Source organism: Mauremys mutica, chromosome 5 (assembly GCF_020497125.1).
Source record: "Mauremys mutica isolate MM-2020 ecotype Southern chromosome 5, ASM2049712v1, whole genome shotgun sequence".
Taxonomy (NCBI): Eukaryota; Metazoa; Chordata; order Testudines; family Geoemydidae; genus Mauremys; species Mauremys mutica.
This window is the reverse complement of record NC_059076.1, coordinates 129,227,533-129,242,193: the sequence shown is the minus strand read 5'-3', so window position 1 is coordinate 129,242,193 and position 14,661 is coordinate 129,227,533. Positions and strand designations below refer to the sequence as shown.

General features: G+C 44.7%; 1 protein-coding gene across 1 annotated transcript in view; it reads left to right on the top strand.

The window, feature by feature from the left end:
- Positions 1 to 14,661, top strand: part of POLR1A (RNA polymerase I subunit A) — a 61,977-nt gene that overhangs the window by 31,696 nt on the left and 15,620 nt on the right. The window contains exons 19-26 of the mRNA XM_045017722.1: positions 8 to 106; positions 4,582 to 4,734; positions 4,980 to 5,062; positions 5,834 to 5,999; positions 6,572 to 6,793; positions 8,582 to 8,796; positions 10,125 to 10,292; positions 10,862 to 10,997. Coding sequence (XP_044873657.1) covers positions 8 to 106; positions 4,582 to 4,734; positions 4,980 to 5,062; positions 5,834 to 5,999; positions 6,572 to 6,793; positions 8,582 to 8,796; positions 10,125 to 10,292; positions 10,862 to 10,997 — 1,242 coding nt within the window. The remainder of the gene's footprint in view (positions 1 to 7; positions 107 to 4,581; positions 4,735 to 4,979; positions 5,063 to 5,833; positions 6,000 to 6,571; positions 6,794 to 8,581; positions 8,797 to 10,124; positions 10,293 to 10,861; positions 10,998 to 14,661) is intronic.

The following is a 14,661-nucleotide window of genomic DNA, read 5'->3' as shown; positions in this document are numbered from 1 at the left end:
TTTTTAGGCATGCATGCCCCTTGGTCTCCACAGGAGCTTCCCAGAGAACAACTTGCAGTTAATGGTGCAGTCAGGAGCCAAAGGATCCACTGTAAATACAATGCAGGTATTAAAGTAATTACTTTTTATAAGACTCACTGGTTTGTTTTCATGGTTTGTTCTACAAATATAGCTTATCAAGAGGCTATTTCAGGAATGGTTTGTGTATTCTGTACCAAGTAGGGTATTTATTCTTAGCTTTGGGAATTGGGAGGGCACAATTTTGACTTGAGTAACTTTTAGGGAAATATATTCTAAATGAGTCAAAGACCTCATTGGCACATAGGACGGTGAGGAACGAGTATTTTCAGTTTGACCACATTTCACTTTTGCATCAGTTCTTAGAACAGCAAGATTTGTAGCAAAAACATAACTCCTTAGGAGGTGATGACATAATGAAGAATACCAAAACAAACCCCAGTTCTAACTTGTAATTGTTTTGTTGTATTTCACAATGGAACTTTGTACCATCGAGGTAAAGCTTGTCTATGTAGGAACTAAAGGCCATCACAACTTTCCACTACAACCATTCTCCCTCTGGGAGGAGGATGACAAAGAGAATGAACCACAGTGACAGATGAGTCATGTTGCTTAATGCACTACTGAAAGGTGCTCAGATACTATGATGAAAACAGTATAAGAACTATATTGATCAAATAGAATAGAATTTCTACATCTATTTAAAGAAAGACACCAAGCAGAAGAGAGGAATGCCTACTTTGCTGTAGCCTTTACTAAAAAGATTAATTGTGACCACATGCTCAGCACAATTAATATTAACAACTTGGGGGATGGTACACAAGCCAAAAGAGGGAAAGGACAGGTTAAAGAATATCTAGGTAAGTTAGATGTATTCAAGCCTGATTAAATTCATCTTAGGGTACTTAAGAAACCAGCTGAAGCAAATTTGGAACTGTTTGCAATTATCGTCAAGATCTCAGGGAGGATGAGTGAGGTCCCATAGGACTGACGAAGGGCAAATGTAGTACCTATCTTTAAAAAGGGGAACAAAGAGTACCTGGGGAATTATAGACCAGTCTGCCTAGCTTTGATACCTGGAAAGATACTACAATAAATGTATTAAACAATCAGTTTATAAGCACCTAGAGGATAATAGGATTATAAGGAACAAATGATGCCAAATCAGTCTAATTTCCTTCATTAACAAGTGTACTGGCCTAGTAGACAGGGAAACAGTAGATGTGATATATCTTGATTTTAGTAGGGCTTCTGACACAGTCTCACATGACATTCTCATAAGTAAATGAGGGAAAAGAGGTCTAGATACTGGTTGAAAAACTACTCAGAGTAGTTAGCAATTTGCTGTCACACCGAAAGGGTGTATCTAGTGGGGTCCTACTGGGTCATTTCTGGGTCCAGTACTATTCAATATTTTCATTAAATGACTTGGATAATGGAGTGGAGAGTAAGATTATAAAATTTGCAGATGACACCAAGCTGGGAGGGGTTTCAACGACTTTGGATGACAGGATTGTAATTCAAAATGACCATGACAAATTGGAGAATTGGTCTGAAATTCAATAAAGACAAATGCAAAATACTCAACTTAGGAAGGAAAACTCAAATGCACACTGTGAAATGGGGAATAACTGGCTAAGTGGTAGTATTGCTGAAAAGGATCTGAAGATTACAATGCATCACAAATTGAATATGAGTCAACAACATGATGCAGTTGTGAAAAAGGCTAATATTCTGGGGTGTATAAACAGGAGTGTCGTGTCAGACACAGGAGGTATTTGTCTTGCTGTACTTGGCACTGGTGAGGCCTTGGCTAGAGTGCCTTGTCCAGTTCTGGGCAGCGCACTTTAAGAAAGTTGGAGAGTGTCCAGAAGAGAGCAACAAAAATGATAGAAGGTTTAGAAACCCTGACCTATGAGGAAAGATTAGGAAAATAGGTCCTGGGTGGGGTGGTGGTGTTATACCAATATAATAAAAACCAGCAGGATCTTATTAGGGATAAGGCAAAGATGCCATATTTATTGTAAATATAGTAATAAAGCAAAAGATAAAAGTAAACAACGTTGTTTAACTACTTATTCCTATCACTACTTATTACACACTCTCTCTCTCTCTCTCTCTCTCTCTCACACATATTCATTCATTCATTCATTCATTCATTATTCAAGTTCTGTATAGGTGTTATAGTTACCAGCCTAGAAGTTGCTCATGCCAAGTTACTGGCCAGGTATCTTGGTCATGAGGATGGAGCCGAGTCTGTGTCACATGCACCTGATACTCCTGGAGGTTGGCAGCAGAACTAGACTCAAAGTCCTCAGTCTTTACAGTTCATTCTTATAGGAATTAATTCCTATGTTAGTCTATGGAAACTCTTTCATCCTGCTGTTGCTGACTCAATCAGCAGATGGCACATTCCTGGTGGCTCCACACTGTCCAAAGTTTGTGTTTCTCATCCTTCCAGGTGTTGGGGTGGATCCCAGTTTACCCTTCGAGGGTTGTCTGGTGGTCCACTTGACACATTCTTCGGCCGATGGATACTACCTTTCTAGGCTGGCACCTCCCTAACCATTCATGTACATCAAGCATTCATCAACATACATTCCAAATTAACGGCTTAAGGCTCACAGCAGGGGTGGTAACTTAGGCTATGGCTACACTTGCACTTCAAAGCGCTAAGTGTAGTCAAAGCACCAGCGCTGGGAGAGAGCTCTCCCAGTGCTGTCCGTACTCCACCTCCCTGTGGGGAATAACGTACAGCACTGGGAGCCGCGCTCCCAGCGCTGGGGCTTTGACCACACTGGCGCTTTGCAGCGCCGCAATTTGCAGCACTGGAGAGGGTGTGTTTTCACACCCTGCTGCAGCGCTGCAAATTTGCAAGTGTAGCCAAGGCCATAGTGTTTACTTCAAGAACAAAGGGCTTGCTACACTTGCAAGTTGCAGCGCTGGTAGAGGCTTTCCAGCGCTGCAATTAGTAACCGTCCACACCTGCAAGGCACATCCAGCGCTGCAACTCCCTGGCTGCAGCGCTGGCTGTACACCTGGTCAGGTTGGGGTGTAGCGATTGCAGCGCTGGTAATCCAGCGCTGCTCATCAAGTGTGGACACACACCAGCGCTTTTATTGGCCTCCAGGGAATAAGGAGATATCCCAGAATGCTTTTAACTAAATTACTCTTTGTTTTGTTATGCAGCCTCTTTGTTTTGTTGTGAACTCCGATCGGAGCTCCGTTGAACTGCTTATCTAAAAAAACAAACACTGATCACAGCAAACAGGAGCTATCTGTACCTGGCTGTGAACGATCAAATGAGAGGCAGGGAGTGAATGTTTGCTTGACAGAGAAACAGCGTTGGATGCAGGCTGTTTGCAATTAAGACTAAGGGTTCGCGAATATTTTGTAATTTTTTTCAATCCAGGAAGCTAACACACAGTGTTGGCTCCAAAAATCCACTCTCTCTATCTTCCCCGCTCCCTGTCACAGTACACCACCCTCCACCCCCCTCTTTTGAAAAGCACGTTGTTGCCACTTGAATGCTGGGATAGCTGCCCATAATGCAGCACTCCCAACAGCGCTGCAAATGCTGCAAATGTGGCCACACACCAGCGCTGGTAGCTATGAGTGTGGCCACACACCAGCGCTGTTCCTGCACAGCTGCATGACCAGCGCTGTAACTCCCAGCGCTGCAACTTTCAAGTGTAGCCAAGCCCAAAGTCAATTAACTTGTTTGTAAGTTTTACATAGTAATAGAGTATCTTTCACAGGACAGATGCAATCAATGGTTTCTACAGATAGTAGCTTACAAGTTTGAAACAGAAGAACTAAAAGATTTTTGTACTTGGTGAAACTGTTGGATTTTTAAAGTGTGGGGGACAAATTATGGAGGGGGCCCACTGTCACTTGGGGAATCACTGTTAGTACCTTCTTTAATATCCCTACAGTGGGATGGGGGAGTGAGGGAGGATTTAATAAGTCTTCATATATGTGAAAGGCTGTTATAAAGAAGACTATGATCAGTTGTTCTCCATGTCCACTGAAGTTAGGACAAGAAGTATGGGCTTAATCTGAGAAATGTAGGTTAGATGGTAAGAGAAACTTTCTAACTATAAGGGTATTTAAGCTCTGGAATCAGCTTCCAAGGGAGGTTGTGGAATCCCCATCACTAGAGGTTTTGAAGAACAATTTGGACGAACGCCTGTCAGGGATGATCTAGGTTTACTTGGTCCTGCCTCAGCACAGGGAGTTGGATTTGATAACTTCTCAAGGTCCTTTCTAGCTCTACTGTTAGATGATTCTGTGATTCTATGAATTGTTCTGGATGATCCTAGGGGACATAAGTAGTAATGTGATGAAATTGAGCTAAGGAAAAGACTTGACAAGATGACCTAACTGGGCTTCACTATTTCTTAACAGTGCTTATTTCCTTCATATATAAATACATTTTTGGGGGGTGGGAAAAGGTGTTACACTTACATGAACTAAGAGAGTAAGATAGAAAAACTAGCTTTTTACCATTAGAGGTTTTGCATGTCATTCTGTTTCTTTTCTGCATGTATCTTTCCAATGTAGATTTCGTGCTTGCTGGGTCAGATTGAGTTGGAAGGTCGAAGGCCCCCTCTGATGGCATCTGGTAAATCATTGCCTTGTTTCCAGCCTTATGATTTTTCCCCTAGATCAGGGGGATTTGTGACTGGCAGATTTCTCACAGGCATCAAACCTGCTGTAAGTATTCTGCTCAGGCTCCTGTTTCTATTTCCATCTTTCATGCCTTACTTGTACCATAACTTATTTAGATTCAGATACTAAAGTGGAGAGTGTCCTTGTAAATATCTAGACAAATAGGCATTATCCAGCCCTATTTTTAAGTGCTGCTCTTGAGAGTGGTAATTCATGCTCTACCTTAATGTATTCCTTGGCAACATGAAGCTGTTTTATATTTTTTCATGAAGATTGTGCTTGTATCTTAGGAATTCTTCTTTCACTGCATGGCTGGCAGGGAAGGTCTGGTGGATACAGCTGTCAAAACCAGCCGATCTGGATACCTTCAAAGGTAGGAGTTGCTCCTTGGAAACTTGTTTGACATTTTAAAAGTATTTTTTCGTGAAATATTTTAACTTAGGCAATAGACGTGCATCATCTAGTACAATTGTCAGAAGCTGGTGGGTTCCCGAAGCATGATTTCACCATGTAGGCTTTTAGGCTAAGAAAAATAAACATTCTCTTTCTGATGGCTTAGATCCAATGGCTCTTTTTCATCTCTCACTTCTGACTTGTATTGATACTGGCTTCTTATCTGTACCAGGAAGAGCAAGTCCTTGGAAAGAAAATAAACAGATTAGAGTGCATTGTCAGTTTTCTTGGCCAAATAGTATTAGTCCATACTCAGACAAAATTCCTAAGGCCTTCAGAATAGGCCCCCCGTTTCCAGTGCAGTGAATTTTCAGCAGTAAGTGACATAATGCAAAATACCCTCTTAAATGTTCAGTGGCCTATCTCGAATGTGTTGGTCTCAATCCCACTCCTATTGAATGTGTGTCCATATCTCTCAACTCACCACTACTGTTAGCAGAGAGGCCAAGGATCAAAAATGGTCATAAAGTGAACTACCCTCTTGCTCGTTGAGGTGGTCCCTTCAATTCACGTTGAAGAAAAATGGGAGGGGGTGTGCCAAAACTGGTGTGGCTACACAAAATTTCAGCCTTCAGGATTCCTGATCATCCCTAAAACTTATTTGAAAGACTCACTTGAGTAATATTCCAGTTTAAAAATCTGTCATAACCTAGTTGTTCCATAGCCTCTGACCACACTTGTTTTCTTGCAGGTGTATCATAAAGCACTTGGAAGGGCTGGTAGTTCAGTATGACCTGAGTGTGAGGGACAGCGATGGCAGTGTGGTGCAGTTCCTTTATGGTGAAGATGGGCTAGATATCCCCAGGACCCAGTTCCTGCAACCCAAGCAGTTTCCTTTCATTGCAGAGAACTATGAGGTAGAACACACTGATCTTAAACTCACATGGGTGAGGGGAAAGGCATGCACACACTTAGCATCTTGTAGGTCTGTTTTGAATACAATGGCATAATTGCTTTCATGGCATTGTCTGAGTGTGCATCTGTTATATTTAATATAGTATTTTATTTTCCCAACTCATTCAGACTATAAAAGTGTCTCATTAGAATAAGGACTAACTTAGCTGAGCTTGATTCTTAATGGAGCCTCAGGCATGCTCATACCTGTACTCTCTCCTCTACTTGAACCTTGGCAATTGATATGAATCCAACCTAGATTGTGCAGCATCACCATGGCCAATATTTTCCCTTCAATACCGTCATGTCAGCCTTAATTATTATGGAGCAGTAATAGTCACATGAAGCAAAAATAGTTTTAATAGTCAGCTTTGTTGGAAAATAATATAGAACACGTTATGAGATCTGAAGACTTTGAGGGCCGGTATATGTCCCTTTCAACGCTGCCTTGATTTTTCACCCTATGTTCATTATAACTGAAAATACAATCATAAGGAGAACTAGAAGACTTGTGCTTTGGGTCTCCTTTTCCTAGGTGATACAGAAGTCTAAACACATAGATGAAGTTTTAGCCAAGATGGATCCTCAGCAAGCAAATCAACACTTCAGGGCTATCAAAAAGTGGCAAGCCAAGCATCAAGTTTCTTTGCCAAGGGAAGGAGCTTTTCTGCAGTATTCTCAGAAAAAAATGGCAAGAGTGAGGGAACAGATCCTAGGAGGGGAGATCATAAATGGCAGAGACCCGGCAACCCTACAGGTAATGCAAATGAACTGATTAAACGCTTTAGTACAGGATTCTGCAGGAAGGAGGAACTGCTCCAGCGCCACTTTACTTGTATATCATGTCTTTTTATGCCAAAGTGCTATCTGAGCTACTAAAATGGAACCATCTTTTGAGATGGAATGTGCCAGCCTGGTAAATGCTTACTGCTTAATCGTGGGCAGAGGCTAAGAACTCTGGGGCAGGCCCTGGGATCTTGAACATCCACACAGAGTTGGTCGTCTCCGACAGACTGATGCACAGCAAACTAGATGAAAGTCCATTTAACTGAAAGGCTGAGTCAACCTTGCCTGGTATTTCAAGCAGTATAACTATTCAGAATCTTATACTTCAGAGCACTAACCTGTCTTCTGTAGCTTCTAATTAATAAAGCAAATCTGCAGGCAAATGATATAAACAGGTGCAACTCCACTGACTTCAGTGGGGTTTCTTTTCCTATAACAAGTCTGAATTTTCCCCATTAATTATATGTGGGTTCTTTTTGCACAGAAATTCAATTGTACTTTGTTCTCCTAAAGCTTCATAAATTGTAAAGCCAGAAGGGACCACTGTGATCATGTGGCCTGACCCCTGTATAACGCAGGCCAGAGAACTTCCCCAAAATAATTCCTGTTTGAACTAGAACGCATCTCCTGGAAAAGCATCAAATCTTGATTTAAAAATTGCCAGTGATCCAGAATCCACCTCAACCCTTGGTAAATTGTTTCAATGGTTAATTATCCTCACTGTAAAAATTGAAACGTCTAACTCCGGTAATTAAGTTGAAATGACTATAAATTGTGTCATTGATCTGATTTACACATTTGTGATGTAATTACAGTTCCATTAACTTTCAGGGCAATGCAACTACATGGAATGTGAAACTTAACATATGAACTTCTTACCATGGGCCCCATTCATCCCTGAGCTAAACCCTGGAAAACAAGGGAGTTACATGAGAAATGAATTTCACCTGTTGTGTATATCACATGCTCTTGTTTGGTGTTGGCTTGTGTTTTATTCAATGCAAAATATGAAAGGTTGATTTTTTTTTTCCTTTTAAACTGAAGAACAGAAATATGGCCTGAGACAATATAATTTCATTGTTTTGTCCTGTCATCACTGGTAAGGCTCAAGCTAAATGAAAAATCTCCATTTAATACCTATTGGGCTAGACTCTTGATTGGTATAAACAGGGATAGCTTCACTGATTTGCCAGGTTTGCATCAGCTGAGGATCTGAGGAAAGTGGTGTTTGTATTTCAAGCGTTGTCACACTTTTCTCTGAGGTAGTAGTGTGCCAGTGTCCCATATAATAGCAGTCCTGCTAAAAGTGCCATTTTTCAGATGATGCAACAGAGATCATTCAAGAGTGTATGTCACTATTGATTAAAGTAGATGTGTTAACTTCAGTGCCCTAGACATTTCATTCCGTTCTGTCTACGGAACATCTTCAGTTATAATTGGAAAAGGTATTTTTCACTTTATCCTAAACAGGTGCATAGTGTTACTGCATACTGTTAAACTATATTGGGGCAATTGACTCTCAGAAGTGGCTGCAGTTCAGTGGTGGATGAAATGACCATTGTGTATGGCTGGTATATCTACTTTAAATTGGTTACGTGTTTTGGAATCAAAGATGCTATCATGAATATAAACATCTCATGCGACATCTGATATTATCTCACTGTCACACTGGTGTCTTTTCCCCTTCTCTATGGCTTGATTAATGCTGCATGGGTAAACTGTGGCTCATTTTGCAATCGGCTGTTGTTGTTTTTTTCAGTTACTGAAGATGTGGTATGAACTGGACGAGAAGAGCCGGAGAAAATATCTAAAGAGGACATCTAAGTGTCCTGACCCCAGCCTGGCTGTCTGGCGTCCAGATATTTATTTTGCATCTGTTTCAGAAGCATTTGAAAGTGAGGTAGAGAATTACATCAGTGAATGGAATGCTCAGAACAACAGCAACTATGTAAAATCAGAGCTTTCTTGTGATAGGTAATAACCTTTTATATGTGTACAATGCCTCTTTCCTCCCCTCCCCTCCCCCCGCTCACACAAATAACACTGATTTGGATCCATGATGGTAGTGATAAAGTCTTTACCATCTGATGGCTCTGTTTTGACCTTTGTGAAATGGGTTAGTGAGTCTCAGTCTGGTTCCTAGGAGATAAATGTGCCCAGCACAAAACCATGGCCATAATTGGTACCTTTATGATCATGCTCAACAGATCTCCCAAGGACTGAATTTGCCATAGACACACATACTGTTCTCTGTGTAAAATGGGGATAATGGTACTGACCTCTTTTTTGTAAAATATTTTGAGATCTACGGGTGAGAAGCGCTATACAAGAGCTAGGTGGATTATTATTATCCTTAGAGATACCACTCTCTCCAGAATAGGGTTGAGGTACATCTGTTCTGTGGGTAGAGGGCTGACAATCCAACAACTTTCACAAGCACTAAATTAACAAATGTGTTTGACATCAGAACTGCGTAGCAGTATTAGGTTGTCTCCTTCAGCCTTGTGCAACTCATCCTTGATCTCAAGAGGACTACTGGTGTGAATAAGGGTTGCTGGAAGGCGTTCTCTGTCAGTTGCAGTATTCTACCATTGCGTAAATGCAGCAGGAAATGTAAAGCATTACAGTAATACTATATAAAAACTCGCACTAATTCTCACTATACCTCAGTGAGATAGATAGGAATATCAAGTAGTAGTAAATGTAAATGTATCCCCTTTTTGCAAATGGGGAAAACGAGACTCGGAGGTTAGACTCGTTCAAGGCTCCTACTTCTGTGCTCAGATCAGTAGACTGTGCCTCTCAGGTTTAGATTACGCCTACACTGCCGGGGGGAGGTGTGATTCCCAGTGAGACTAGACAGACTCATGCTAGCTCAGCTCGAGTTAGTGTGCTAAAAATAACATGGACATTGTGGCAGTGACTCAGGGTAGCTGCCAGGGTTCAAGCCCGCCTAACCCTTGGGTCTGACCTTGGGTAACTAGCCCAAGCCGTTGCCAGTGCCGCAGTGCCTACGCTATTTTTAGTATGCTAACTTGAGCTGAGCTAGCGTGAGTCTGGGAATCGCACTTCCCCGCTGCATGTAGACATACCCTTAGAGTTAGATGAATTGACTTACTGTTTGTGGAGGACTAAGTGTTTGTTTGCAGACCCATCCATATCACTGACTTTTCCAAAAGCAACTCTGGCTGTAAAACAGAAAACATGTCTGGTAACCAGAGTAGTGCTGCAGTCTGCACCTGGTTTCCACTTTGTACAGTGAGTTAAGCCCCAGTGTGTGATTACCTCTTGTCTGTCTTCAGATTAAACAACTTGTTGCATTTGAAGTGGCAAAGGTCCCTGTGTGACCCAGGAGAGGCTGTGGGTCTCCTTGCTGCTCAAAGCATTGGGGAGCCTTCCACGCAGATGACTCTAAACACCTTTCATTTTGCTGGCAGAGGTGAAATGAATGTCACATTGGGTATTCCAAGGTAAGAAACATGTATTCCCTCTGGGTCTGTTATCCCTCTTGAAGCTTGTAGATAGTACCCATTAATACTTACTGGAAGCTGCATGTGTGAACTGAGAGCAGAACAATCCCTCTAGGTTACTGATCGCTGGTGACTGTCTATGGAAAACAAGGGCATTTAAAAATTTTGTAGATTGAAAGAAAAACAAATAAAGATGAATCACAGAAATTGGAAATGGAACAGACATATTAATAGCCATCTAGTCTAAGAGGAAATGTGGTTGAATATCCTTTTAATTTTGTATTTTTAGTCAGTACATCATTTTATTTCACATCATTTCAGGCCTCTTTGAATCTGGATGATATTCCAATTGAGAGCTATATTCTGTTTATTCAGTATATATTTGATGATGGGGAATAAATACCAAATTGAAATGGAACAAGTGTTGCACTGGCCATAGCTTTTAGATGCACACTGATTTGAGTGAGGTTCCAGAGAGTATTGCATGCTACCTCATTAAATGAACTATATTCTTATTTGATTGAACTATGCCCTTATAACTTAATTTGTGAGAGTATTTTCTATTAAAGGTTGCGGGAGATCCTGATGGTAGCTAGTGCTAACATTAAAACTCCAATGATGAGCGTTCCTGTGCTTAGTACCAAGAAAGCTCCCAAGAAGGTGAAAAGGCTTAAGAAACAGTTTACAAGAGTGTGCTTAGCCGAGGTGAGCTTCTCCTTTATGTCTTTGTGTATGTTTTGTGACTCCTAGCGGCAAAAAAAAAAAAAAGGCTCAGCAAAGTGGGTACACTATCAGTCTGCTCCTTAATAAACCATTGTTTGTCCCAGATTTTTCCAGAGGGTGCAAGTTTGAATAGAATTGGAGGGAGGAAGGCCTAGAAATTGATTTTTGGGATTTGGAGGTCCTTTTATGACTATTCTTGCCTACTGAGTTCATTGAATAATTAGATCATTGGAAAGAGGCTTTGATAAGTATAATAGAATATCAGGGTTGGAAGGGACCTCAGGAGATCATCTAGTCCAACCCCCTGCTCAAAGCAGGACCGATCCCCAACTAAATCATCCCAGCCAGGGCTTTGTCAAATCTGACCTTAAAAACCTCTAAGGAAGGAGATTCCACCACCTCCCTAGGTAACCCATTCCAGTGCTTCACCACCCTCCTAGTGAAAACGTTTTTCCTAATATCCAACCTAAACCTCCCCCACTACAACTTGAGGCCATTACTCCTTGTTCTCTCATCTGCCACCACTGAGAACAGCCAAGCTCCATCCTCTTTGGAACCCTCCTTTCAGGTAGTTGAAAGCAGCTATCAACCCCCCCCCCCCCATTCTTCTCTTGTGCAGACTAAACAATCCCAGTTCCCTCAGCCTCTCCTCATTAATCATGTGCTCCAGCCCCCTAATCATTTTTTTGCCCTTTGCTGGACTCTTTCCAATTTTCCACATCCTTGTAGTGTGGGGCCCAAAACTGGACACAGTACTCCAAATGAGGCCTCACCAATGTCAAATAGAGGGGAATGATCACGTCTCTCGATCTGCTGGCAATGCTCCTATTTATACAGCCCAAAATGCCGTTAGCCTTCTTGGCAACAAGGGCACAATGCCGATGATACCCAGCTTCTCGTCCACTGTAACCCTTAGGTCCTTTTCTGCAGAACTGCTGCCTAGCCATTCGGTCCCTAGTCTGTAGCAGTGCATGGGATTCTTCTGTCACTTGTCCTTGTTGAACCTCATCAGATTTCTTTTGGCCCAATCCTCTAATTTGTCTAGGCCCCTCTGTATGCTATCCTTACCTTCCAGCGTATCTACCACTTCTCCCAGTTTAGTGTCATCTGCAAACTTGCTGAGGGTGCAGTCCATGCCATCCTCCAGATCATTAATGACTGTATAAAGAAAGAAGTACTTGAATTAAAATTCACTTGAATAAGAGGACTATCACAGGCTAGAAGTTGACCAAAGGACGATGAAGAAAGGGTAATGGTGCATAACAGCAGTGGTGAGCTCCAGCTGGTTAAATTTAGAAGCCTTTTTAGAACCGGTTGTTCCAGGACAACCAGGTTCTAAAAAGTTTTTAAATTTAACAAAGCTCGGGCAGCTGTCCACCCGGCCCGCAGCCCCAGCTCACCTCCCCCTCTCCCCTGAACGCTCCACCCTCCTTTTCCTCCCCTTCCCCTGCTTCCCTTGAATCAGATGTTCGCGGGAAGCCTGAAACGAGGAGCAGGCAGGTAAGCCGGGCGGGGCGGACGGCGCGTGTGGCCCAGTCCAGCTCCACTTTGAGCGGCTCCCCCTGGCCCCGGCCAAGCTCCCCAGCCTGGTCTGGTCCCGGCTGAGCGGCTCCGACACGGCCCAGCTCGGGACCCGCAGCACCGGCTCCGGTGCCAGCCCGGGGAGTCGGGTCCCACGGCTCCGGCCCCGCTGCTGGCCGAGCGGCTCCAGCCCGACCTGGCCCGGGGCGTCAGGTCCCGCGGTTCCAGCCGAGCCGCTCCGGCCCCGGTGCCGGCCCGGGGAGTCAGGCCCCGCGGTTCCAGCCGAGCGGCTCCGGCCCCGGTGCCGGCCCGGGGAGTCGGGCCCCGCGGTTCCAGCCGAGCGGCTCCGGCCCCGGTGCCGGCCCGGGGAGTCGGGCCCCGCGGTTCTGGCCGAGCGGTGCCTGCTCTGGTCCCACCGGGCTCGGGGAGTTGGGCCCCACGGCGCTGGTCGTGGTCCTGGCGGAGTGGACCCGGTCCCGGCCCCAGGCAGTGTGGTAAGGGGGTGGGTTGTGTGGGGGTGGATAGGGGTCAGGGCGGTCAAAGGGCAGGGAACAGGGTGAATGAATGGGGGCAAGGGTCCCAGGGAGCAGTCAGGAAAGAGCAGGGTTGGATGAGGTGGTGGGGGAACTCAGGGACAGAGAGAAGGGGTGGTTGGATGGGGTAGTGGTCCTGGGGGGCCATCGAGAATGAGAGGTGGGGTTGGGTGGGTGGCAAGGGGCAGTCAGGGGACAAGGAAGGGGGGGATGGGTCAGGGGTCCTGGGGGGTGTGTGTCAAGGAACATGAGGGGTTGGATGGGGCACGACCCCCCGTGGGGGGGGCATGACCCCCCCACGGGGGGGAGGAGGGAACCGGTTGTTAATATTTTGGCAGCTCATCACTGCATAACAGTATGTTAAGAGGAAGGTCCACGTGTTATCTCTGAGGCAGCCTGTCTTGGTCTTGCCACCCGCTCATTTTGTAAACCTCTCGAATTAGAGATTTTCATTATCTTTAGCCTTTAGGAAATGCGTTAATCCTAAAGAGATTTACACTAGAGCAGTGGTGGGCAACCTGTGGCCTGCAGGCCGCACGCAGCCTATCGGGGTAATCCACGGGCGAGCCGCGAGACAGTTTGTTTACATTGACTGTCCGCAGGCACGGCAGCTCCCAGCTCCCATTGGCTGGGATTGGCGAGCCGCAGCCACTGGGAGCTGTGGGCGACCATGCCTGCGGCAGGTCAATATAAATAAACTGTCTCGCAACCCACCAGCAGATTACCCTGGCAGGCTGCAGGTTGCCCACCACTGCACTAGAGGGACTAGCTATTTTTCTAGGTTTTTCCCTAAGGTACTTGGGGCTGCTGTGCTGTGGAGGAGGAAAGCACTTGGGAAAATGGAGAGATCAGAGTCTGATCTATTCTGTATTTCCCTTTTTTGACTGTTTCCCATGCTCCTCTAATGCCCTACCTTTTCCTGCTCCTGCTGCGGCATTGGGTCCCTTCCTAAAACTGGAAAATAGCATGAGCAAACATAGGCTGCTGCTGTGTGCTGAGGACCTGACACATTCAATAAGCAAGTGAATGTGAGTCACTAGCTTGAGTCTCTTGGCCCACTGAGGGGTGTGTGGGTGTGTGTGTGTGTGTGAGAGAGAGAGAGAGCTCTTCTGGCTTCTTGGAGGGAACAGGGGAAGGAGGTGAGGCAGTTCTGTCAGAGAAAAGGCAATGTGTAAACAAATCTGTGGAGTTAAGTTTGAGCTGAAAGTGCTAAATCAGGGTTACTCCTGGGGGAATTCTGCACCACTGCACATGCACAGAATTTATGTCCCCCACAGATTTCTTTGCTTCCCCGCAGAAAAATGACTTTATGACAGAGAAGCAAAGGGAAGCCACAAGAGACGTCATGCGACTCTCCCCAGCAGTATGTTTCCGGTGTCCAAGGCAGCCAACAGAGAGATAAATACCTGTGGAGTAGGGGGCAGGAGTGGGGAAGACCGGCTGGTGTCTCCTATGCTGCACCGGGCTCAGCTGTTAGTCCTGGCTGGGCTGGGGAGGATGGGACTTCCTCTTCCCCAGTACAGCATCCGGGGCTGGGTCAGACCCACCCCCAGATTTCTCCCCAGACTGCAGGAAGCTCTACAAACACCCTC